Source organism: Lampetra planeri, chromosome 31, assembly GCF_965212315.1.
Source record: "Lampetra planeri chromosome 31, kcLamPlan1.2.h2, whole genome shotgun sequence".
In the NCBI taxonomy this organism is placed as follows: Eukaryota; Metazoa; Chordata; class Hyperoartia; order Petromyzontiformes; family Petromyzontidae; genus Lampetra; species Lampetra planeri.
Window position 1 is genome coordinate 1,628,803 of NC_136137.1, and position 26,392 is coordinate 1,655,194.

General features: G+C 48.9%; 1 protein-coding gene across 2 annotated transcripts; it reads left to right on the plus strand.

Annotated features, from left to right (window-relative positions):
- Positions 1 to 759: 759 nt before the first annotated feature.
- LOC144729064 (protein HEG homolog 1-like) lies at positions 760 to 25,317 on the plus strand. 2 transcript variants are annotated; one of them, XM_078608930.1, is made up of 13 exons: positions 760 to 3,078; positions 8,623 to 9,318; positions 10,769 to 10,930; positions 12,251 to 12,382; positions 13,023 to 13,132; positions 14,480 to 14,541; positions 15,368 to 15,522; positions 16,271 to 16,714; positions 17,469 to 17,511; positions 18,151 to 18,188; positions 19,542 to 19,629; positions 20,031 to 20,208; positions 22,840 to 25,317. In XM_078608930.1, the coding sequence occupies exons 1-13, from the start codon at positions 2,703 to 2,705 to the stop codon at positions 22,975 to 22,977; spliced, it is 2,622 nt and encodes an 873-aa protein (XP_078465056.1). In that variant the 5' UTR covers positions 760 to 2,702; the 3' UTR covers positions 22,978 to 25,317. The 2 variants fall into 2 exon arrangements, with proteins under 2 accessions (XP_078465056.1, XP_078465057.1); XM_078608931.1 differs by having other exon boundaries at positions 16,271 to 16,399.
- The last annotated feature ends 1,075 nt before the right edge of the window (positions 25,318 to 26,392 follow it).

The following is a 26,392-nucleotide window of genomic DNA, read 5'->3' on the forward strand; positions in this document are numbered from 1 at the left end:
TTTAAACAACAAAAAAACTTGTACGGTATAAATGAGGCAAGTGCTGTTAGCAAGCATCTATTTAGGCTTGTGGGGCGAGAATCACGCCGGGACGCCTTTGTCTTCCCACTGCTGATGTTTACACGGCGCATCGTGTACTCATTTAAGGCCGAGTCAACCTAGGGGAGACCCGAGGTCGATGTTAGCCTGCTGACCTACGAGGCACTGAATGGGTCAGCCTCTCAAGATTTACAACCAACTGCTCCGTCCTTTGTCGAGTAACGAGTTCCCTGAGGTCTACGGATCACCTTCAAGGCTCGTTTCCCGGGGCGATGGGGGATGTTTGCCAGTGCAGCTCCTACTTTGGGACCCTTTGCGAGTAAGATAATCAGAATCGTCGTCTATGTTTAAGTCGATCTTGCAAACTCACCTCTTTAAACGGGCCTTTACCTCTGCCCGAGTTCTGGCTGTTTTCCCTGCAGGTTCTGTTCATTTCCTGGCTTTCCATACACGGAGCGCATTGGGATCTAGGGAAGAAATGCGCCTTACAAATGTAAATAATAATTTTCATGAACTCAGATCGCCGGGTTCGTAACGCAGTGCGCTAACCACTGCGCCACCGCTCCCCACCCACCCATCCATCCCAAGCACAGCGATTCGCAGTGATGGGTGTGCGTGCGTGTGTGTGTGCGTGATGCCGGGCTGTAATGATGGGTGACGTGATGATGATGATGATGGTGGTGGGGAGGAGGAGGACGAGAGGGAGTAGGAGGAGGAGGAGCCACCAGGATTCCCTTCTCATCTCACTCGTGTGCCCTGCGCCGGCTGCGAAGGCACGGGATTATCGTCATCGGCAGCAGCAGCAGCAGGAAGATTATCGGCAGCAGGAAAATCATCGGCAGCAGCAGCAGCACGAGCAGCAGCAGCAGGAAGCTCATCGGCAGCAGCAGCAGGAGCAGCAGCAGCAGCAGCAGCAAGATGATCGGCATTGTCGGCGTGCCAGCCCCGTCTCACCGCGCACTCGATGAAGGGAGGCGCTGTCGACTGCGCTCAGCGCGGATCTCCCGTGAATGATGTCACAGGTCGAAGGTGCGTTATTAACTCGGTTGAACAGTTCGCGTTCAATTGAATGAGTATTTATTTTGAGGCGTCGCGTATCGCGAAGACCGACATGTCTGCAATATTACGTTGATTTGTGATGTTTTCGTACGGACGGCGTTGATGTGGAGCGAGTGCATCAGATGGGACTGCTGCCGATGACGAATGCTGGCTGGGGGGAATATGCAGACCGATTGATCTATTTTGACATCGTGTTTACCCAGTCGCTATACGACACAAATGATGGAATGAACAACAACAACAGCAGCAACAATCCACGACAATAATAAAAGACGAAACCAACAACAACAAAGACAACAACACCATCAACAACAACAATAATAAAAGACGAAACCAACAACAACAAAGACAACAACACCATCAACAACAACAATAATACAAAGACGAAGGCAACAACAAAGACAACATCATCAACAACAACACCATCATCAACAACAACACCATCAACACCAACAACACCATCAACACCAACAACAAAACCATCAACAACAACAACACCATCAACACCAACAACAAAACCATCAACAACAACACCATCATCAACAATATCATCAACAACAACAACAGCAGCTGAGCGACTCTTCGACAAGCCATTGATCACGTGTGCTTTTTTGTTGACACCGACTGAACCTCGCGTCGACAACAACCGCCGAGTTGACGCCAAAATCGATCGTCGGCTCTGGGAATGTTCGGGGGAAACCTTTAAAACGAGACACCTTTGACGTCGACCTAACGCTGGCTGACACGTGGCGGATTTGAAGTAGACGCCAACCAAAGTGGACAACAACAATAATCGGGCTGCGAGAGTCGCCGTTCGATTTGGGCAGCGGTTCGAGCCGTGAGCCCGGAGGGGGTCGAGGTGGAGCCGCGGTAGGAAAAGGGCTCGAACCGCCTCCGTTGTTCGAGTAGGAGTCGAGCACGGATTGACGAGCGCGTGCGTGCAGGTGGAGAGAGGTGTGCGTAGGCCGAGTTCACAAAGGGCGACAAAGTCAGCTGCTTGTGTGACGACGAAGGGCGTCGAGGTGGCCTTACATGCCGTGGTCGGGTTTCGCCGAGGTCACGACCTCCCCAGCCTCGTTGAGAAGTCGCTCGGCTCCACCAAAACCAATCCGGTGACCTCACCTGTACCCCCCCCACCCCACTTTGTAATTTCCTCGACATCGGCCACTTTACCCTCATCTCCTGTCACCTGGCTCTATTGAAGAAATGTCGTCACTCTTTTTGAACGATTCTACTCGCTACTAGTGCCGTTTAGCGCTGTGTGCGTATTTTGACCTCTCTTGTCCATACCCATCGGTGCCGACTTCTGTCTATTACATTAAGAAGTGTCTGCGTCAGTACAGGTGTACAAGTCCACATTAGTACAGCTGTGTGTGTGTGTGTGGAGCTATTGTATTAGTCCCATCAGGTGCAATTGCTCGGGCAGGTGCACACGTTGATAAGAGACAGCTGCTTTTGTAGGCAGCACCTCGTGCTCGCACATCAGGCAGGAGAGGCATGTGACTGCAAGCTCGCTTCGGACAGGCGTGCGTGTCTGTCTTTGTGGAGGTGTATACACGTACAGCGAGGCTTTATTGGGGTGGACTGCACAACTTGGAGGCCAGATGGCTCTGCAAAACAAGCCGACTTTCCCAAGGATCCCCCTTCTCCTCGCATCCATCTCATGTCTCCTCGTGGCCCCAGGAGTTGTGAGTTCCGGCAATGGGACCTCTACCACCACCACCATCGCCCCCCACAACACCTGGACAGGCAGCCAAGACACAGGCAGTGAACAGCCCCTGTTGTTGTCCTCCTCAAGCTCGCCTTCCTTCTTTTCCTCGTCATCATCCTCCAATTCCACTTCCTTCACCGCGTCCACCGACGCCTCCTCCTCTACCGAGGACGGTCAGCTGCTGCTGAGTGCCGCTGGGACACGGGAAGAGACCCCTGGGACAACCAGGACAGAGCTGGAGGAACGAGGAACGCCATCCAGCACAGCAGGTACGGTTCACACCTCTCCACGCGAAAAAGTCGAACAGTTTTCTCAAACCGTATTTATGTCTAAGGGGGCTGAGGTGAGCTAGCAGCAATGCTGAGATCCTGGTTGAGAATCCAGGTCTCAGAAACTCAAACGTGGACGAATTTGATTCTCATGATTAGAAATGAATAGAAATGTTATTCAGTCGAGTCATTGATGATTATTAACAAAAAAAAAACTTAAATAAAATGCAATTTTTCACATGGATAATTCCAGCTCTGAGAATAAAAATGATCGGTTTGACTGTCATACAACAAACAACTACATTTTATCTCTATAACGTCTGGGATAGCGTCTCTTCTATGTGGATTAAAGAGGTCACTTTTAATCATATTTAGTTTTGAAGTGTCGTTAATCACGTGAATTTTATCTCACAATCGCTGAGGAACCACAGACAAGGTGCAGGGCAGGCAATGAATCGACGCCAACACATTCCCAAGCTCTGCATTCCTTTACATATTAAGATATTTTCAGACAGTTACTGAGTGTTTGTACTTGAAGGGCTCTCAGAAGTCGTTCTGTGACATTACCTTCAGCGGGCCGTTATCTCGCACTGCTCTGCGACGGTTACAACTGAACGCATCGTCCCGTGAGGAACACACCGGTAGCTCAGTGGAAATAACATCGGGAGTCTGGATCTATGTTGAACTTCCTTCGCACCGTACGTAGCTAACCGTGATAATCGGAGGTGCGGGGGAAAAAACAACCAACAAAACACAAAATCAGTTCTGAAAGAAATTAGATAAGAAAACGTATAATGTATATAACAATTATATTTATCCAGAAAAGCCTCATTTCGTTTCAAATGAAGACTCGTTAAGTTTGTTTTGCACGTGGAAAGAAACCCGAGGACCTGGAGAAAATCCACCATCACCCGACAATCCGTACAAACAGGCTCTATCGGATGGTCGAATCCATTTCCACGTGTTATATTTATTTGTATGTCTTTTATTAACTTTGCCTGCAATTATACATTACTATAGTGTGCGATCATAATTGGTTTGGTATGCTGATTGATCAACGCCATCTTGCCAGGACCACCTTGGAAGTGATTTGTGAATCTGAAGGCTTTAATCAGGTTACATAACGACAATGTGTGCTAAATAAATAGTAGCACTCCGTGGCGGTCATGGGGTGTGATTTACTACACTCCACCGTGACGGTCAGTGTGGGGTTCGTGAAGGGAAGGCCCATGATGGATTCAAATGTCACTCGCCACTGATGTTGGCCGTGGCCAGGAATCAAATTCAGTTTCACTGTGCTCATCAGCGGATGAAGCTAACCACTGCGCCACCACTCCACCCTGGTTACACAGAGGAAACTAAGTATAAGTGTTAACTATGTTCAGATGTGGTACTGCACATGTGACTGTTTTCTACACAAGTGGGAAAATGTTATCTTGGTCTGATCTTGAGCCCCACATGGTCAGCTCAGCCAAAACAAAAATTTCGTTTCAAGCAAAATTTTTGTTTAACCAGATGCAGAGTCTCAAGACACTAGTAAAGTCTCCTTTGCAGGAGTGAATTGGGTCGCGACATTTCCAAAAGCAAAACAAACAATATAACGTGCAGCAATGAAGCAAACAGACATCGGCACAACAACTAAGAGATCTGTGTCCCATGAGAAACCAAAATCATTGCACAAATCAATGCCAAATACTAAACTCGATGCAGCACAAGTTGGCTTTTTTATCCCTACATGGATCATAGTACAATTACAAACTAGGTTATAGAATTATCAAACAGAAACAGGGTTAGCATTGTACAAACAAACAAGGATATATAATTAATTTGAGAGGTTTTTGGGTTAGATCACCTAAATATAAATGTGTCGTAAACCCACCGCCACCCGACACAGCCAATTAGTAAGGGTTGTCACGTGGCTACTACGTCAACACGTCGGTGTGATGGCGAGTAAACCCACGAGATTTACAATTGAGTACGACGTTTAGCTGGTGATTACAAGGATATACACCAAATGCAACTGCAAGTAAAGTTATTAGGAAGACAGGTGATGGGTCGGGGACGTGGGTGCAGCGTGAGTGTTGAGTAACATGTGGCCGAGCGTGCAGAATGTTGGCCTCAACACTCCCTTGTGCGCTGCCCTCAACAGGTGCTCGCTAACAGCGCTTGTCCCATTCGTCTACAAGGCTAAATTTGGGACCTCTGCGTGTACGTGTCCGTGTGTATATGAAAGTATTTGTGCGCGTGTGTGTATTTGAAAGCGCGTGTGCGTGTGTGTGTGTATAGCGTTGAGCACACTGCGCTCCGAACGGACAACAGCGGTGACGATTGTCTGAACCGGTCATGGGTCTCCCCGAGGTTGACTCGGCCTCAAATGAGTACCTGGTGCGATGTGTAAACATCACCGCTGGGGAGACGAAGGCGGCCGGGCGTGGTGTTGGCCCCCACCCCCTCGTCTGCCATGCTGGCCTTCATAGGTGCTTGCTAACAGCACTTTCCCCAACAGTCTGTTAAGGCTACACGGGGGTCTTTGTCTTTGTGTGTGCGTGCGCGGTGTAACGGTAGTGCAGTGGGTAGTGCACGCATTGGCCAAACATTCCAATGCGAATAAAATATATATACGTGCAAATTATTCAATTAGGATACACATCGCAACATCGCCCCTACTGTGAACACTTGGCAGGACTCCCCTGTAAGAGAATTGAGGCTTTCCTAGGTACACACGAATAATAACAATCATGACGTCAACAACAACAACAACATCCGGTTGGGCCGATTCTACACGAACTCTACGTAACAGATTCAGATGCGTCGACGATCAAAAACGATTAACTAGATGTCACCAATTCCAAAATTGTAATTCTTATTGACGCAATCGTGCACTGAAAGTCGGGGGAAAGGTTAGAAGAGCAAAAGTAAAACAGTGAATCGTGTCACCAAGACATGGCTACGTGAAGCTGATTTTTTGTAAAAAAATTATGAAGTCATAATGACCATTGATAGAGCCAGGAAGGCTGCACAAAGACTTCAGGCTTTTCTTTTGGGTGGTTCCCGCAATTGGGATGTCTTTGCCGATTCCTTCCCAACATCTTTACACGTGGGATGGAGCGTGGTGTGCCTGGAGACGGTCCACAACGCGGAGAGATGCCACTCCACGCTCGTCCACACAGCTAGGAGACGGACGCATATTTGGTGTCTCTGCCGTCTGCTCGGCCACCGTGCACGATCCTCGTCCTAGAAGGGAGACGTTGGGGAAGAAGCCAAGAGGGAGACGTTGGAAGATTCGGCTTGAACACTTGAAGGAAGCAAAGGGCCATTACAGTGAAATAAGGAGGAAAGATAGGAACTGGAGGGAGCTTGATGGAGGGATTTCGAGCCCAGGAGTTGCCATTGGGCAGAGGACTAAACAACAAGAATAACCTAATTAGTTGGGAATCTTTAAGCACCTGGTAGTCTCCGTGTGAACCACCAACCCCTGAGATGTAGACCCACACGTCACTGAGCCACGGCAGTCGGGGAGGATCCAGGCTGAAACTCCGTCGCGTTGGCGGAGCCAGCGCGTTCGTGTTTATCCAAAGTTTTAATTTCTAAAGGGCACTTGACCGCAAATCAAGTGCCACCTCATGTACAGGACCTTGAGAGAGGGAGAGAGAGAGTGGAGTACTTGTGCCCAGCAGCTGTCTCCCCGCCGAACTACGACCTGTACGATCAACTGGGTAGCGTTGTAGATTGCAATGGTAAGAGATTTGCATTCGTAAGGCGCTTGCTTAGATGCCTCGGCAAACCGAAGGCGTATCGCATGACATCTCATCTCGACGACTCCGACGACCTGCTGCGTCCCAGCCAATGGGAGCTGCAGTGGCGACCGTCCCTTCGCAGCACATCTATGTATGTATGTTGAAGTGTCGTGCCATGCGTAGCCAACCGTGCTAAGTGGAGATACGGGGGAAGGACAACAAACTAAACACAAAAAGGAGTTCTAAAGTTTTCAATCGAGATTTAAAAGTGCATAGCTCCGGTAACTTCCTAATATCGGAAGGAAGAACGTTCCAGACGGCCGCAGAAGCGCATCTGAAAGCGCGCGATGCAGCGACCGTCTTTGTTCGATGGTTAGCTAAAACCTGCTGCAAGGATGACCCGAAGAAAAGCACTCGTTGCACGCAGTACAATTTGCAACATTCGTTAGCGTGCAACGCTTCATCAATCCACTGCTGGATGAAGGCCTTCCCACGCCTTTCGGTCACAGGGTTGTTGACCGTACAGTACTTCGCCAAGCTGAGCAGTGCGGGTTGGTGACGGAGGATGCACACAGGCAACGCCGGTCGGTTCCAATGTCACTCGCCGCTCACGTTAGCTGTGGCCATAAAGTGAAGTGCGCTAACCACTGCACCGCCGCTCCCCTAAATCACAATGGGCACAATAATGATCATAAAAATTATATTATTAAGCAGAAAATAAATGAAAGTTGTGATGTTTCCCTCAAACATACTAAAACGTGGCAAATTATTATTCTTGATTTTTATTAGTTGAAAGTTAAAAGCGTTAAACTTGTTGAGAAATCTCCCCTTTTGCACTCTTGGCTTAGTGCTCAATAAACAAATTGAGTAAGAAGGAGACATTCTTAGATTTGTGGGCAAGGCACGTGGCGTTTCGTGCAGATGTACACAGTTCTACGTCATCTTAACACCTGCATGTGTTCAGCTCATTACAGTGTGACGTCACCACATTAAAAACAGGAGATTGTAAATGCGTGTTCGGCAATTCTACCAGATCGTCATCCTAATCAGCGATATTAAGGGGAACATTTTGTTACAGGAAGCCACGTGACGCAGAAGTGCAAGATATTCCCTAAGTGTTTCTTGGCAACGGGATATATCGCTGAAAGTATTTTTTTAATACATAGCGAGCAGTTTTAAAAAGCCACCGTCTACAGCGCATCACGGCGAGAACAAAACATACGTTTAGCGAGGGTGGTGCCTCACGTTACATTGTCCCGATCAATTATTCACGTCCCTGGGCATCGGAGTGCAAAGTAAAGCATGTTCCCTGTCCCTTTGGTGGCAGAGAGAATTGCACGATGTGTGGTGGGGGTCGCTGATCACTGCTGAGAAAAAAAATGGGAAAAATGTAGTTTTCCCCCCCCACCCTTCCCTCACCCCCCGAAGTCTGCGATGTCTCACTGGCCCTCTTCACGGTGGCATCACCAGTGCGTGACTCAATCCGGTGTCTCCACACTCAAATGTTTCTCCTGAGCCAATCGGCACTCGCTGGTCACGCATCGCGTGAATTCCCTCGTGTTACGGTCGAGGTGGGTCCCAGTCCTTGCTCGCTGAGTCGTTACTGAGACTGAAAAAGGCAGGTGGCAACAGTAGCCACGGTAAGTGTGTACGTTGAACTTCTTTCGCACCGTACGTAGCCAGCCGTGCCAATCGGAGGCACGAGAGAGGTATAATGGATTTGGTGTGCCGGATGCAGACATTGTCAAATTGCCAACCCCGGGACAATCCCCAGCTGAGATTAATCTCTGGCTTCATCTGCCTTTAGGCGCCGCCCCGACCATGAGCCCCACGGAACACGGCGCCACCACAGCCGCCACCACCGCCACCGCCGCCCCCGGTGACATCGCACCCCTCACCATCTCACCGCCACCCGGAGGAGGAGGAGGAGGCGACGACGATTGGAACAGCACCCGAGCAACCGCCGGCGTCTCCAGCTCCGCTGGCGGCTGGACGTTGCCGACCGTCGCCAACCAGTCGGCCGAGGCGGCGCGAGTGCCTTCCCCCACGACTCCGTTCCACCGCACGCCAGAACCAGCGCACGCGGCGACCGCGGCGGCGGCGACGACGGCCGTTGACTTCCCGACGGCGTCTGTCCGCCCCACGGCCGCGAACGGCTTCGACGCGACGGTGGCCACCTCTCCGACCGGCGAGGGTTCACCCACCGGGCCGGGTGGGACGGCGGCGGTCGCGACGGAATCTCCCACCACCGCCACCACCGCCGGCGCCGTGCCAACCGGAGGTCCGGAAAGCGTGGACGCTGCCGGCGTGGAGCTCCCGCCGTCTCTGCCCGTTCCGCTCGCCGTGACTCGCCCCATGCGGACGTCCACCGCCATGGACCACCAGGGCGTGCCGACGGTGCCCCGGCCCGGCAGCATGGGGCCCCCCACGACCGGGGAGTCGAGCCCGGAGTGCAACGGGACGACGCACGCCAGCGAGGAGCGGGACACCGCGACCCCCACAGGTGATGAACGGAAGAAGGGGATTTTAGTTTTATGTCACTGTTGTTGTTGTTATGAAACTTTATAAAATAATGAGTGACGCTGCCAGGGTATGATGGGTGGCACACTCTGATTGGAATCCAAAGCTCGCCGATTAGATCAATCTCCCGGCGCGGCAGCTGAAACAATGGGGACAGTTTCCAAAAGTTCCCTCCGTCTCTGCCGCCAGCAGTGTAAATGGGTTGCACCACAGTCAATGGGCAGGCCACGCGCGTGTGGTGGGGTAAAGTGTGGTGGGGAAAGTGTGGGTACTCTAAAGTCTTTCAACATGTCCGGGTTAGTTTGGAAAAGTTGGTGAAATGCCCTCTGAACTCTGGAGGGCCTTCTAGAGAGCTCTGTGTGGTAGAGGTTGTTCTGCCAGCAGCGTTATAAGCAAGAAATTGCAAGGCTCCTCATTTTATTTTACCTTTTTTATTTTTGGTTATTGGATATTATCATGAAGTGTTTAGTAATAATAAGTTGCCCAGGAAAGCGTCACTGAGACTGGTGTGGTTAGTGGAGTGAGAGATATGGAGGGAGACCTTGGGAGAGAGCTTGGTGGCACGGGAGAGTAAGATAGTAGACTTGGGCAGGGCACGTCATGTCACTTTAGGGGGGGCGATGATGACCAGGAGGTTGAGGCTGACAATGGAGTGGAAGTTAATGGAGTGGAAGCCAAAGGAGGAGACACGCCAGAGATGATGTACACAGCGGAGATACACCGACGAGATCGGCTCATCTGCACAGATGGATTGTCGCATCACGAGACCGTGAGACATGGCGACGGCTTGGGGAGAAGCCTTCACACACCAGATCACGCTTTTTGATAACAATGATGATGATTCTGCATTAGAGCGCTTGTCCTCGTCAATCGTGTGGGAACATTAACTAAGTAATGTGCTCACCGTTCGCTTCACAGTGGACATTAAGGGCTTTATTCTAAAAAGCTCCAGCCATGTGTACCTGCGTCACTGTAAAAATTTGTCAAACATATAATTACCCATGAACATAATGAAGAGGGTTAAGATATATAGTTAACATTTGGAGCAATGACCCATATCTCTGCTATGAGGGTAATTGCCTTAAACGTCGAGGTTACATTTAAGCTGTTCAATCTTTGAACATTAATTATGCTTTATCTCAATTAATTCGGGGTTCTTCGTCGAGTTTTGTAAATTCTTTCACAGGAATACGAAAATATTAGTAATGATAATAGAGAAAAGTTTTACTTAAATAATAAGCAATTAAAAGTTTGAATGCCAGTGCTAAAATAAATGCAATAACCCTATGTGCCCTAACTTTTAGGCCATCCTGTACATACATACATACACATTATATATATTTCCTTTTTGGGCAGTGATATTGCCATCCTGCTGCATGTGCGATCGAGGAATGTGTCGCGTGTGCGTGCCCTCACGCTGTGTCGGCGTGCAGAGCCACCGGCGGGCGTGTGCCACCCCAACCCGTGCCCCGTCGGACAGCGCTGTGTTCCCGAGCCGCAGGGCGAAGAGGGGAATTCCTCTAACCAAGGAAATTCCTCAGCTCTCTTCACCTGCCAGTGCCCTCCAGGGTGGCAGGGACTCAACTGCACTGACGGTTGGTGAACTACCGCAGGGACAATTGTTCATTGAAAAAGAAATGTGGTTACTCTTTTCTTCAATTACACTTCATTCGAACAATTTTTACTATTTGTTTTGTTTTACCAGATAAGGCTTACTGAGCTTTTTTTACTGAGCTATGTAGCTCTTTTTCAGATGCGACCTTGCCACAAATGATAACTCAACGAAGTGGCTTATCACGTGGAAATTTATAGCAGCCAAAAACTCTAAACGCGTGACGTTGATTCTAACTGTGGAGGGAAAAACCGGAGGACCAGAAGAAAAATCCACGCGACCACGGGGAGAGTGACACGCACACTCCACATGTACAGGCGTCAGGGTTGGGGATGAACCCACAACGGCCTGGAAAACCAGGCGAGGTAGTTAACATCTCACCACCACAGTGCCGATGACCTGCATGGCATGGTGTGGTCCTAATCTAGCAGTGGATTGAAAACGTTCCGTGCATGTGCATCCCATTATCATGCTGTTGGAGTCCTACCACAAGACAAATACATTCCCGTTTGGAATTCTCGCAGTGAGCAGTTAATCTCCCCGTGTCGGTGAAGGGCCACAGAATGTGATGTCAAAGAACTACATCTGAAGTCACTTCCGCTTCAGATGTAGAATATAGCGTCTATATTCTGTGCAAAGATTGTTTGTTGTGTGTCATCCATAATAGAGTTTTTTTTGGGTTAGATCACGTAAATATATAAATGTGTCGTTAAAACCCGCCACCACCCGACACAGCCAACTAGTAAGGGTTGTCACGTAAACAGAACGTGGCCAATTCGTCACTAGTACAGCACACCGGTTTGTTGGAGAGCCAAGCCACAACATTTACAGTCTGAGTACGACGTTTCGCCAGTAATTACAACCAGCTTCATCAGGCGACAGCCAGATTTGTGGAGAAGTCAATCAACCTGGGCCTATGTCCAAAAATTCTTAACTTACACACCCTCAAGTTTTACCACCTTATCCACCCAATACCTATTCTACCTGCTCTTGTTTTACTGCAGCTGATGCATTATTAAACTGAATGTCGTGCATTAACAAAACGTCTACGAGGTGGGTGAATCATTGGGGTCGAGAGTAACGACGGATGGGCGGACAAGGGAGGGACCGACGGAGCTGTGAAACCAGCTCGCATGCACGAGCAAGGGGAATTGTCGCGTCGCAGCAGGGCGCGGAGGGATGGCGATCAGCTTGGGGACGCCTTCATCCAGCAGTGGATAGATCGTGGCTGATGACTGTGGGCGAGTTTTACTCCGCGGCTAATCTGTCGCCTTGGTCGCTCCCGCCCTGCCCGCTCGCGCAGACGTGGACGAATGCAGCGGCGACGGGACGAACCCGTGCCCCCCGTTCAGCGCTTGCCGGAATCGGCGAGGCGGCTTCGTGTGCGAGTGCCCCGTCGGCTTCTACCAGGACTACCCGCGTGGCTGCCTCGCAGGTGCTCCTGCTGCCTGCCTCCCTGGCCTCGCCACTGCACCCCCACGCATCTTGAGTGTGTCACGCGCTGGTTGGTTGGTTTGGTTGTTGTGTGTGGGGCTGGAGTACAGGACGAGCGGCAGGCCTTCCCTCAGGAGATCAACTACTTCAGGACTGTGCGAGTGATCGCTCCGTGGCGTGGCTGTCGAGCAGCGTGCAGGCGGTGCAACTGCACTGGGCCCCAGGCGTGGAGCTATGACGGTGGAGGGTGGGGAATTTGAGAGGGGAGGGGCCCCCATTAAATTGCTTCACCAGGGCCCATGCTAACCACGCCGCGCCACTGTGTGTGCGTGTGTGTGCTGATGATGATCATGTACAACAGCTGAGTCTGGACTGGGGTAGGGAAGAATGGTGTCAGGACAATGACAAGGTTTCCCCACAAAAATGGCTAATTGATATTCCGTTTAATCAAAGGCGTGTTGTTTGTTTGTGTTTATTTTGTTGTTGTTGCAATTATTTTCCTTTTTTTGTTAAGTTTATTTGCTTTTGTGAGCCAGGTCTCACTTAAATAATAGAGTTGTAGCCTCATCAGGCAGTTCGCCGAACTCACAAATAAAGATTTCACTTCCTTGTGCCACCATCTCCCGTGTGATTTTCCACAGCCAAGACGTTCCTAGGAAACATCACTTTGAAGAATTCCGTGTTCACGGCTGAGATGGGAGACCCTGCTTCCAGCGTGTTCGTGGAGCTGCAGGACAACATCACGGGAATGGTCAGAGATGGGCACACAGCACTCACCCCCGAACTTCAACCAAATCAGAGTCTTTATTTATACCGGAGGAATCCGATGTCCTGTAGGGGCGAGTCAGAAATTTACAACAACAACAACGATCAAAAAACAATATAGGAGTCGAAAGTGATGAAGGAAGCTTGTGTTGCCTTCGAATCGTCGTGATTTAATTTAGTTGTTTTCATTTATTTTATTTTATTGATTGTTTTACCTACGTGACTTTACCGAAAAAAACAAAGAGTATGAATCCTTGCAGTCACGAAAGCTTCAAATCTAGAAGTATAGGAAGGTTAAGCAAATCACAAAAAAATATGACTATTTTTATTTAACCAGGTAAAGACCACTGAGCTAATAGCGTCTTCCTTTAGAAGTGACCTGGCCACAAATGATATCTCAACGACCACGTGGAGAGAGACACGCAAACTGTAGTCACGGCCAACCAAACGACAACACGACAAGAACATGACAACAACATGACATCATCACAACAATGTCAGCGAGTCCATGGGAATGCAGAGCTATCACAAAAGTGGTCACCAGTTGATTCATAACGTGTGCCGCTTATCTCACTTGTGTTGTCTGTCTCGTATATTCTATCTTCTTCTTGGTTCTTTCGGTAAAGTCACGTAGAAGGGAAGTAATAAAATAATAAAAATAAAACATAATAAAACAATTCTCACTTCCCTTCTACGTGACTTTACCGAAAGAACCAAGAAGATGAATCCCTGCAGTCACGAAAGCTTTAAATCGAAATATTCTATCTTGTTTGTTGCGTCTTGTTGGCTTCATAAACCTATGGGTAGCATTCACGTATGCGATAATTAACATAATAGATTGAGAGCCCTTTGTGGATCTCACAGCAGTCGTTCGACCATACTTCACCACGCTGGTCAGTGCGGGTTGGTGCAGACAAGTACAGTAACGGTTCGTATATCACTCGCCACTGCTGTTAGCCGTGGCCCGGAATCAAACCGATGCACCACCACTGCCCCAATGACTGTATATTGCACATTTTTGGACCTTATATTCTTGATAAATGACTCTTCCCCCCCCATAATATCAAGCCATCTAATAAACATTTGTTTAAGCAGCCACACACTGCTGATGAGCCTCGGTAAGTTGAAACCAGTCCACGGTTTACAAACAACACTACCGGGATACATGACATCTGGAAGATTCTTTCTGTCGGCAAAGTAAATGCTTTTGACTTTCTGCGAAGGAACACTCGGCCCGTGTGTGATTCCTTTGCTGCCCACCCCCCCCCCCCTGTGATTGTTTTCTGTCTGCGACTCCACCCCAGTGACCCGTGCTCTCGTCTCGTTGTTGCAGATGAACGAGACGTTCAAGGGCAAGAACTTGTCCTACCAAGGCACCACTGTTCTCAGTGTCACGTGAGTTCGCGGGCAGCTGGGTGGCTACGAAATTAAACACTTACAGAATAATATCAACGTATGAACAATCACTCTGTTTGTGGTTAAACTCCAATAACGCGTTTAGATTTATCAGCACGCGGTATTTTAATGAATGGCATTATTTACATAGCCTTGAGAACGATTGGCACACACGCACAACAACAACAACAACGTCGCCATTCTCCACCAAGTGGCGGTGTGCAGCCTTTAAGTTTCTCTGGCCAGAGGTCGTGGAACATACCCAAAATTATCTACAGAGCTCTCCTGCACCACATCCACCCTTCTCTTCCTTCGCCCTTGTGTTTGGCCAAACAGGGGTTGGTTGGGCAAACACAAAACTCTTCCCAATAGTTTAGATGTTAAATGTGGTTATGTTTTTTTTTTACACGGAGTAGTGATAGTAGTGATCTTCATCATCATCATCATCGCCATGATCACTACCACCACCATTTTATTTCAAATTATGTAGCAGCCAGATGAGAAAGCAAATAATTTTGTGTGAGACGTGAGTTTATCATGAAATAATATAAAGCAAGCAAAGGTTAATTGTATAAACATTAAGGGCATTATTCTAAATGTAAACACAACATTCAAATGGGGGATTATAAAAAAAAAAGGGGGGGTATGGAATATTTTCTGTAAATCAGCCTCAGACAGCTCCGGCTGAGTTGAAGCCGTACTCACAGTGGTACGTGGCAAACGTTTGAGGGCAGATCAGCGCTCAGCCTATCCCGGAAGTCCACACTTGCACGAACTCTGTTGGCTGATCGGACCGACGTGTGCGCGCGTCCGTCGCCGGTGTCAGGAACGGGAGCGTCGTCGTCTCTGTGCTGCACCTCTTCGCTTCGTCGTCGGCGGCCACGAACCGCAGCGTGAACGACGCCATCCACAACTACACCGGGAGCTGCGCCAACACGAGCGCCTGCGAGTTTGCGCGCGGAACCAATTTCTCCTACAGCGGTGAGCGCGACAACGGCGCCCCCGTCCGTTCGGATTTGTGCCCCGTGGTCTTTGGTTTGTGCTTTCGCGTTTCACGTCTGCGTTACTCCGATTGCATTTCACTCGCACAAAAACACACCCGAGAGGGAATGAGCCAAATATCTCCGCAAGGGTTCCTCCCCACAATGGAGTTAAGGATCACCAAGGCGCACCCCTGAGTGAAGGACTTTTGATATCCCTATTCTAGTCGTCAGGGTCGGGATCGAACCCACGAACTCCTGTACACCAGGCGACGTAGTTAACATCTTCTAGCTGCCATGATGATGATGATGAGAGATTGAGACACGCGAACTCCCAATACACAGCAGGCGTCAGGGTCGGGCTCGAACCCACGGCCTTCTGCGTACCAGGCGAGGTAGTTAACACCTCCTAGCCACCGTGATGATGATGAGAGATTGAGACACGCAAACTCCAAATACACAGCAGGCGTCAGGGTCGGGCTCGAACCCACGACCTCCTGCACACCAGGCGAGGTAGTTAACATCTCACAGCCACTGTGATGATGATGAGAGAGACACGCAAACTCCAAATACACAGCAGCAGGCGTCATGGTCGGGCTCGAACTTATGACCTCCTGCGTACCAGGCGAAGTAGTTAGCATCTCCTAGCCACTGTGGCTTTCGCGTCCGGGATGGAACCCACGACCTCCTGTATACCAGGCGAGGTAGTCAACATCTCACAGCCGCCGTGCTGTCCGCGCTGTCGCCAGAGGGTGACGTGTGCAGCCTGGCGGTGTGCGACGAGAGGAGCTCGCGCTGCGTGCACGTCGACGGGGACGTGTCGTGCGAGTGCCGCGCCGGCTTCTTCAAGCACAGCGCCATGGACCACGTGTGCAGAGGTGAGCACCACGTGTGCAGAGGTGAGCAGCACGTGTGCAGAGGTGAGCAGCACCTGTGCAGAGGTGAGCAGCACGTGTGCAGAGGTGAGCACCACGTGTGCAGAGGTGAGCACCACCTGTGCAGAGGTGAGCACCACCTGTGCAGAGGTGAGCACCACCTGTGCAGAGGTGAGCACCACGTGTGCAGAGGTGAGCACCACGTGTGCAGAGGTGAGCACCACGTGTGCAGAGGCGAGCACCACATGTGCAGAGGTGAGCACCACGTGTGCAGAGGTGAGCACCACGTGTGCAGAGGTGAGCACCACGTGTGCAGAGGTGAGCAGCACGGGCGAGCCGCCGTCGGCGGCATCGCCGTTAAGTATTCATGAAAGACCAAAAATGATCGTCGTCGAATAATTATGAAGTCATCATTGCCCAATCATCATTCATTATTCGTAAAAAAAACATCATCAACAGGCGTTAGTAAATGATGATCATCAGCATAGTCTTGTAATTAAAGATTAATTTACAATCATGATAATACAATTATTCATATTCGGATGTCATCTTTAATCGATTACTGTCACCGTCGTTATCGTCAAATAATCCATTTTAAATCATCTAAATTAAATAATTAGTCTTCCTCTTCATCATTATTATCATGTCATCATCACCATCTGCGCCATCATCCATCATCAATACGATCAGGTATTGGCCCTGACGATAAGGACTTTACTCGTTGTGATGAATGCTTATGAACACAAGAAATGTCGTCTTAACCATTAAATCATCGCTATCAGTATCGTGATCAGCATCACCTTAATTAAATCATCGCTATCATGATCATCAGCAGTAAGCAGCAGCACTGTTAGCAGGTCCTACTTAAAATAATCATCGATTGTAGACGTTCATTGGAGGCCTCGTTAATTCTCGGTGGTGCGATCACGCGTGGGAGATCTGATGATAATTAACGATGCTTTAATGATGATAATTTAAACATGACTGTGATTAATCATTTCTGGAAGAGGGAACGTCTTTGAATCGCACAGAAATCTGCCAAAGAGCAATGAACCCGTCCCTGTTTTCACAGCTTGTGAAAACGGCTACAAGCTGCATAACAACGCATGTGTCAAGTAAGTTTCATTCAAACTCAGCTGGGTTTAATTTTGATTATTATTTAAAGTTACTCATTCATATGAGGCGCACGGGTGGCTCAGAGATCTGAGCACTGGGCAATAAACTTCTGGAGTTTATGGTTCAAAATTGGGTTTCAGCCACCCTACTTAACCTGGCTAAAAATTCCAGCTATGGGAATTTGAAATATCAGTTTTCACTTGCATGCGATGGACATTACCCTCGTATGCTGACTTACTGGGAAAGTGCTGCCCCTTGTTGTGTGTGGAGTAGAAGCCTCTTGACACGATCTCAGAGGTAGCTCTGTGAAAGCCGCTTCCTTGCGCCGTTCTCTATCCTGAAACAGAAGATTAGTGCCGCATAGAATTGCATTTGCCAATGAGATTTCTAACTTTCATCCTTACCCATGTGTCGATAGTTTTAATATACACATTTATTGAGGGACTGTGTGTTGTCTTGGTGTGGTCCGGGACTGTTTTTGCTGTTCTTTTGCCGCCTTTCCCAAGCTTAGGAATTGGTGTACTTATGCAATTTGAACTTATATACTTTATCAATTTTTTTTAAAGATGTTGTTGTTGTTGTGATTGTGGCTCACCTGCTCCGCCAATGAGTGCCCTGCCTGTGTGCCTCTCCCACAGGTGCCCGTTTGGCTACTACGGCCACCAGTGTGAGGAGCGTGAGTCTCGCCCACAACGATTGCCTCCTCCTCCCTGACTCACACACACAACGCGTTGGGTTTGGAGGTTTTTCAATCACCTCCTTGCCAAATCACTCGGACTTCACCCGATCTCGTCCGACCTCGGATGTTAGCTAAGGGGCCGTCCATAAATGACGTCACGCACCTAGGGGTGGGGGGGGGTGAGACATTTCTGACGATGTGTGACGAGGGGGGGGGGGTAAAAAATCGTCCAAAATCGCGTGACGTCATTTATGGACGGCCCCTAAGCAGGCTTTGACCCTGGACGGTGCTCGGATCGATGGGTGGCTTCCGTGCAGAAAAGAGGCGTAAAATACAAACAGCTCGAGTCGTTTGCATGCCTCTGCGGGGCTGTGTTGTGGGCAGCAGAGGGCAGTGCAGCCCACTCCATATTGTCATCAGTCCTGCTTGCCCCCCACCTGCACCCCACAGCGACCGGCGCGGTGAAGTTTGGACAAATAACCCCTTTGATCGACTCGGCATTGGGAGGCCCTTATCCAGCAGTGGAATATCAACAGGACTGTACATGCGGGCATGCACAGATGTACCTGTGTGCACGTCTACTTGCGCGCACACAGATTTAACAACACGCAGAGATCCGCAGTGCACGAGCAAAAACTCTCGTCCCAACGCACAGACCGCCAGCTCCAAAGGGGCCGTCCATAAATGACGTCACGCACCTTGGTGGGGGGGGTGGTCAGACATTTGTGACGATGTGTGACGAGGGGGGGGGGGGTTGAGAAATGTGACGTCACATCAAAATGCGCAACTTTAAATAATATAGACAACACGTTCTACGTAATTAAATTGACTTTCTAATAAATGTTTTCTCCTACAACATCAGAATGCAGCGCCACATTACATACGCACTAAAATGACAATAGTTTAAAGCGATTTGAAGCATGTTTCATTTTGGGGGGGGGGGGCAGAGCTTTGTGACGTCATATTTGAGGGGGGGGGATCTGACTTTTTGTGACGCCGTGTGACGAAGGGGGGGGGGGGTCAAAAATCGTCCAAAATCGCGTGACGTCATTTATGGACGGCCCCAAAGAGCTGCATGTGTGACAGGCGCGTGCGTCAGCTGCCCGGGCTGCCGCCTGAATCTGTGTTGCTGTTGTTGTTGCTGTTGTTGTTGTTGCTGTTGTTGTTGTTGCTGTTGTTGTTGCTGCTGCTGCTGCTGCTGCTGCTGCTGTTGTTGTTGTTGCTGCTGCTGCTGTTGTTGTTGCTGCTGCTGCTGTTGTTGTTATTGTTGTTTCTGTTGTTGTTGTGGCTGTTGTTGTTGTTGTGCTGCAACAATGGCTGAGCCCCCGTGTGGTTGCGCTGCCCGTGCAGGTTACCTTCTCGTCGCTGTGGTCCTGGGGGCAATGGGCGGGGGGCTCCTCGTCAACCTCGCCATCGCTCTCTCCATCACCTGCTACAGGTGTGGGTCTCTCTGTGTGTGTGTGTGTCTGTGTGTGTGTGTGTCTGTGTGTGTGTGTGTCTCTCTGTGTGTGTGTGTCTCTGTGTGTGTGTGTCTCTGTGTGTGAGTCTCTCTGTGTGTGTGTCTCTCTGTGTGTGTGTCTCTCTGTGTGTGTGTCTCTGTGTGTGTGTGTCTCTGTGTGTGTGTGTCTCTGTGTGTGTCTCTGTGTGTGGGTGTTGAGCTTCTTTTGCACTGCACGGAGCCAACAGTGCTAATCGGAGGTGCGGGGGGCGAGGGACAACAAACTCAAAATAACATCGAGACAAATAACGTCGAAAACGAAAATTTAAAACACACAACCATTGCGTGCGCGTTCTCCGACGCTGCTGTTGCGTTCGTTTTTGTTTTCTCTCCCCGCGCAGAAAGCGCCGCCTGGAGGCCCAGCGAGCCCGCTACAAGGACGAGGGCTTCCAGCTGTCCCCCTACGCGGAGCTGCCCCGGATCCCCCGTGCTCAGACGGCGTGGGGGCGCGAGACGTACGAAATGCAGGACAGCGGCAGCACGCGCAACCTGCTGCACCCCGACGAGAGCTACATCGCGGTACGGCGCACGCGAAGACGCCCACCCCCCACCCCGTAGAGCCTTGGCACCATGGGTGGAAAAAACCCGATTTTTCCAGCGGCAGGCACCGGGTTTTTTCTTTAATACAATTAAACCCGATATCGGGGAATTAAAACCTGGTTTAATGAATACGAAACTCTGATCCAAGGCTTAGGCTGCTTCCTCGTCGGTGCTGCTATCGTACTCGGGGGGCCGTCGGGCACGGGGTTGTCGTAGAATGCGGCGGGCAGGTTGGTCTTGATGAACACGAGCTTCTCCACAATCGTGGGCGCCGCCAGTGAGTTCCTTCGCTTGGAATGGATGAAGCCCATCGTTGAGAAGTTGGCGAAGTGCGGTTCTGCAATTAGAACCAATTAAACCGGATTTCTCCCAATCTCAGATGATCGGGTTTCATATAAAAAGACAATTAAACCCGATTGTCAAAAACCTGACTGTGCCACCCTTGCTTGGCACACTGCTGGGGACAAGGTGCCGTTCGCGACTAGCACCATGTCTATGCAGGGCTGGCACTGTGGCACACGAGGGGCGATGTTTACACACAGCACCAGGTACTCATTTGAGGCTGAGTCGACCTAGGGGAGGCCCAGGACCGGTTCAGATCATCGTCACCGGTGGTTGGCCGTGAGCGGGAATCGAATTCGGGTGGCCGGGTCCGTAGCGCGGCGCGCTACCCACTACACTACATGCACGCGCACGCACGTGCACGTGTATGTGTGCATGCACACGCATGTGCACACGTGTACACACATGGGGGTGGGGAACCTTTCCTTGCCCGAGGAGGACTTTCAAATGCTTTTGGCGGGCAACCGTGCATCAACACCCGCACCTTCTCTTTCCGTGTCCAATAACATCGCGCAATATCATTAGGGCTCACCACCACCACACTCGTTTATCACGTAAACTGAGCACTGCCCATCATAACACGCTTGCACAGGAGGTACGGACGCTATGCGTGTAGCAACGCTTGGTGCCATCGTATGAATTCCAAGACCAAATCTGCAGTCATCATGTTTGGTCTTCTAGTGCGATACGAGAGAGAGATTCTCCAGGGGACCTAACATAAATTTTTTAAGTGGATCTCGTATTCAAAACAAGCTTTAAATGTGTGGTGACCCCTGCAGGAACAACGAAGTTGAGTAAAATTATCGAGGAACATTCTGATGTAGGGCAGATATTCTTCAACACTGTACTTACGTCTATGCTTCGTAAAATTAGAATCGTAAATAATAAATACATGTTTTAAACAACCCTTTGGCTGAACTTTTATATAACACGCTGCTATGGGAGGAACGCGGAGTCATGTGACTGAGAGATGACATCACCTTTGAGCTACCTGACTGTTGCTATCAGCTGGATATGAGCAGCATGCGCTCACTGGTCTTGCTGTGGGTCAAAAGTCAACAGTGGATGTCCTCTGGAGATAATCACGCCCACTTAAAAAATGGGGAATTTCAACCTCTGACACAGGGCTGTTAAACACTGGGCGAAACTCCACCACACTCTCTTCTGAGCAATAAATTACTTTGACCTTAATTGTATTTATTTTTAAGGTCAAGCCACGTTAGTTGCTTGTGACCAAATAAACAGGAATTCAGCCGATCTCATCAGACCTCAGAAGCTAAGCAGAGACAAAACACAGACTCTCTCTCTGTGTGTCTGTGTTGTCTCTTTCTCTCTCTGCTTTTGTTTCTGTCTGTGTGTCTGTGTTTTGTCTCTCTCTCAAATTTAGTTCTACCTGATGACGGTTGCTTGTGTTGCACTCGAAACGTCGTATTCTATTATTTAATTTATTTTCTATTTATACGTGACTTTACCGAAAGAACCAAAGAGAAAACTACAATGTTGTGCTGCACTGTTCCCTGACGTTTACGCTCTACGCCTTCACTAACACGCTACTAACCAGCGTGGTGAAGTATGGTCAAATAATAAATAATAAAAATAATAGAAAAATAATAATAGAAATAATAATATTATTATTTATATTATTATTTTATATTATTATTTCTACCTACGTGACTTTACCGAAAAAACCTAAGAGTATGAATCCTTGCAGTCACGAAAGCTTCACATCTAGAAGTGTGGTCAAATAACCTCCATGACCAACACGGCATGGGGAGGTCATAACCTAGCAAGGGATTTCTCGACACAGGGCTTAATGTCAGCCTGGCCTATCCAGGTTACCAAGATAAAAAATACATGAGGCAGCTGACACATCACACCCAATACACCTCGTGTCACGCCTGTGGCTACCAGTCACGTGCCAACTCTCGTCTGCAAGCGACGCAGAAATTACCCAGTGAGTAATGAGGCCCTGGCTCTACGTCTACGCCGATCCAGTTTTACCACAGTCGGTTGTCCACCACCTCCGATTAGCACGGTTGGCTACGTTCGCTGCGAAAGAAGTTCAAAATACATACACATGAGGACAATCTTGTGCAATTGCTCGTTAGCAATTAAAGAATGGCGGAGGTGGAAGGGCAGGTGGCGTCTGGCGCCCTCCACAGCTGCCCTGCAGCTTCGCTGAATGCTGCTGCCCTCCCGGGTGGTGCTGTTACAACCTCCTTGCTGTACTGCCCATGACCCCCCAACCCTCCCCCTCCCTGCCTGCAGCCGGCGTACCGGAGCTCGGTGAAGATGGGCGAGTCGGGGCAGCCCTACTCCGTGCTGCCCCCAGGACAGTACATGTACGGAGGGCAGCACAATCCGTCCTATGTCCACGATGACACTCGCCGGAGAGATTACTTCTGAACGGCGACTTGGTTTTAAAATCTTTTTGTTTTACAACCTTCCTACGACGTGCACGACCCGCATGTGTGTTTGTTTTTCACTCGCCAACATTTCAGCGAAGCCGCTGTCTAATTTATGTTGCCAGTCGTGAGCCGAATATTTATTTTCGTTTCTTTTCTCTTCACCTACTTACTGAAAGACGTCTTCCTCCGTGGGTATGAGGCAGTGTAATGAGCAACTGTGAAAATGAAAACAATTCTAGAGAAGTGAACGCGTCTGTTTCTGATTTTAATTGTGTGAGCTTTCTCGCCTCTTGTTATCGAGGTGAAGTGTAAGTCCTGGTGTCCGCATGAATTGGTCTGGGCCAGTGGAATCTTGTTCTGGTTCAGACAGGAATGTTCACTTGCTGATCCCCACTCTGGTTTTTTTTGTAAAAAATAGAGAAAAAACATCTTTTTTTCCCCGACAAGTGCAAGTTTTGGCGCTCAAAATAGTATTTGTATTGTTGATTTACAAGGATAGACACGTTGTGTTTTTTCCCGGTGGATCCTAACGCGCTTGCTTTCATGTTGCACTGCGTCAAGCGAGATCAACTTAAGTGTTCAAAGTTTCAAATGTTTAAGATTTTTGTTGTTGTTTTATTTGTGCCACAGTATTAGCAGAATTGTTGACAAAATCTTGAAACAAAGTATTTAAAAAAAAAATGAAAATAATTTAAACATCTCACCAACAAAGATTGGCCAAATTGTCAGAGAAGATCAATCGGATCAACTTTTTATCGGATTTGCTTACGTTTTTTTATGATGTTGCCAAACTTCAGCAGAAACCACTGGTCAATGTTTGTGGTTGCTGCCAGACTCTTTGAAACGGTCTGGTGATGAGTGGTTTATGTTTTCACTCCGCATCAGCTCATTCGCTGTCCAGACATTCACGCGAAATGTCTAGATAGCATGTCCGGGTCCTGGTATTACGATAATCACCCTGTAAATATTTCCTGCCTTGGACGTTACAGCTATTGCTACCAATGAAGTATTTATGATTGATTGTATTCCTGTACGCACGCACCGCCGTGAGGGGGCGGGGGGGGGGGCATTGTTAGGATTTCATGAGAAGACATTCTCCAGTTTTGGGTCATGTATCGGGAAAAGTGTTGGATCAAAGTAAACAAGAGAAGTCGCTCGCCCCCATCATCAAAACTGATCAATCCACTCCTGGACGAAGGCCCCTCCTAGCCCCCATCACCTCTCACGAACTGCAAATGGAACGATCCACCCGGTGCCTGCACGTGAACTAATTTCATCGCTCCATCTCCTTTGTGCACACCCTCTTGGTTCGGAGCGAAGTGCGGTGGCTCAAAATCGGCGTCCGTCACTGATTGATGACCACTTCCGAGCTTCAAAGGGAACGTGGTGATGTGAAATCTTGGTGGCTGTCCGACAGCGCATCCTGAGCTTTTGGTGGACATACTTCATGCCACGCCATGCCCCCACCGCAAGGACAGTAGCACATGGTGAGGTGCAAGAAGCAAGCTGGGGCAACAAGCCTCTTTGAGAAGCGAGCCTCCCATTACTTTGAAAAGTAACGTGGGATTGCCGTTTTTTGCTGAAGACAATGCAGGACTTGTCCTTGGAAGAAAAAAATAATTGAAAACGTGACTTGCTGTTGTATATAAACGAATAGCAGTGCCGACGATTTCACGCAATGAAATTAATTCTGCAAGGTATTTTATCATTGTTATTTCGCGGAGTTTCATTTTGCTGACTTTCATTGCACGTGTGCTATGAAACTCCTAGCGCCAACCACTATGTTACCGCTCCCCATGCACATTCATACAGATTTACACATGTAATATCCTAAGAGCAAAGACAAAGATTCCCCGGATAGCCTGAACAGACTGCTGGGGCAAGTGCTGTTAGCGAGCACCTATGAAAGCCGGCGCAGCACACGAGGGGGTGGGCAACCACGCACGGCCGCCTTTGTATCCCCAGTGGCGATATTTACACACCAGGTACTCATTTGAGGCTGAGTCGACCTAAGGGAGGCCCAGGACCGGTTCAGATAATCGTCACACTGGTGTTGGCCGTGAGCGGGAATCGAACTTGGGACACCGGGTTCGTAGCGCAGCGCGCTAACTGCTGCACTATCCTAAGAGCGCACACAGACACACGAGCGAGTTATACTGGTCAGTTTTCTTGAGTAGCCGCTGAAGAAGGCTTACCTGTTAAGTAAAGAGAAAATAAATTGCTATGAAAACGTGTAAGTATTATATTTTCCTAACCACTTTTCGCTCTCTGGTGCCGTTAATAATTCTTCATGAATCGTGTCTGTATTGTTGGCATAAATGTTGGCTTGTGCATCCTACTGCTTGTGTCTTCTTGCTTTGTGTTGGTAAGCTATACCGACTGACAGTCCATTATCAATCTACTGCTGAATGAATGTCTCTTCACACCATGTTGGTCATGAGGCTTGTTTGACCATACTTGACGCTGGTCAGCGTGGCATGGTGAAGGGAGGGAGACCTGAACTGGGTCCAGATATCACTCAACAATGATTTCAGCTGGGCACTGAACTCAGGTCACTGGGTTCAGTTGTATAGTGCGCCAATAGTTTTGCTAATGAGCTTTATTTAGCCTTGGCTACGACTTACACCAAGCTTGTTACGAGGAATTATTATGTTGTATCACTTTCTTCAGACCCTGTGTAAAACGCACAGATGTCCGACTGAGTCCTACATCTTATAACTGTTTGACACAAAACACAATTTCACAATTTTAGTTGTTCATAGTACATACTGAATACGTTAATTTTATTTAAAATATACCCTGGACAAATGAGATATGTGACGTCTCATTTGTTAGGATGTTCGGCCGTAATAGAGAAAGTAATTGAGTTTCTTCATTATTATTATTTTGCTTTCGCCACCCCCGAAAGCCTTGCGATGCAACAATACATCTCCTGCGCACGTGTCGATCTCATTGCTCTGCCTCTGGGCAAGTCCCTTCCTTTGGCTGCTACTACTACATCGTTCGTCTCGACCACCAGTCATCATCGTAATGTTCCCGTTAGCCAAATGCCCTTCTGAACGAAAGTTTTCCAGCAGCATTTGTGTTTTGCAATCCCTGGACCGGTTTCAACTGTTGGAGCCTCATCAGCAGATTCAGGCGTGTTAGACAACATTGCGTGTTAATTATTGACGGCTCCAAAGGTAAGTCTAAACATAGCCCCTAACTTTTATTGCACTCTCACATAACGTAGCCCTAACTCAGGTCTACAAACGGGGCAGTATTAGCCAGATACTATTTTATATTTACTGCATGGAGCCCCCCACATGTCACAAGATGAGAGCGATGGAGACGACACGGAGAGATCCGAAAGCAGAAAAGAGAGATGCAGGCAAGATAGAGCTGAACGGATGACTCAATTGGGATCATCCACA

Coding starts and splice junctions, on each gene's coding strand:
- LOC144729064 (XM_078608930.1), top strand. CDS start 2,703: ATGGCTCTGCAAAACAAGCCGACTTTCCCAAGGATCCCCCTTCTCCTC. Junction 18,189..19,541: donor CGGCCACCAGTGTGAGGAGC/GTGAGTCTCGCC, acceptor CTGCCCGTGCAG/GTTACCTTCTCGTCGCTGTG. Junction 19,630..20,030: donor CTCTCCATCACCTGCTACAG/GTGTGGGTCTCT, acceptor CTCCCCGCGCAG/AAAGCGCCGCCTGGAGGCCC.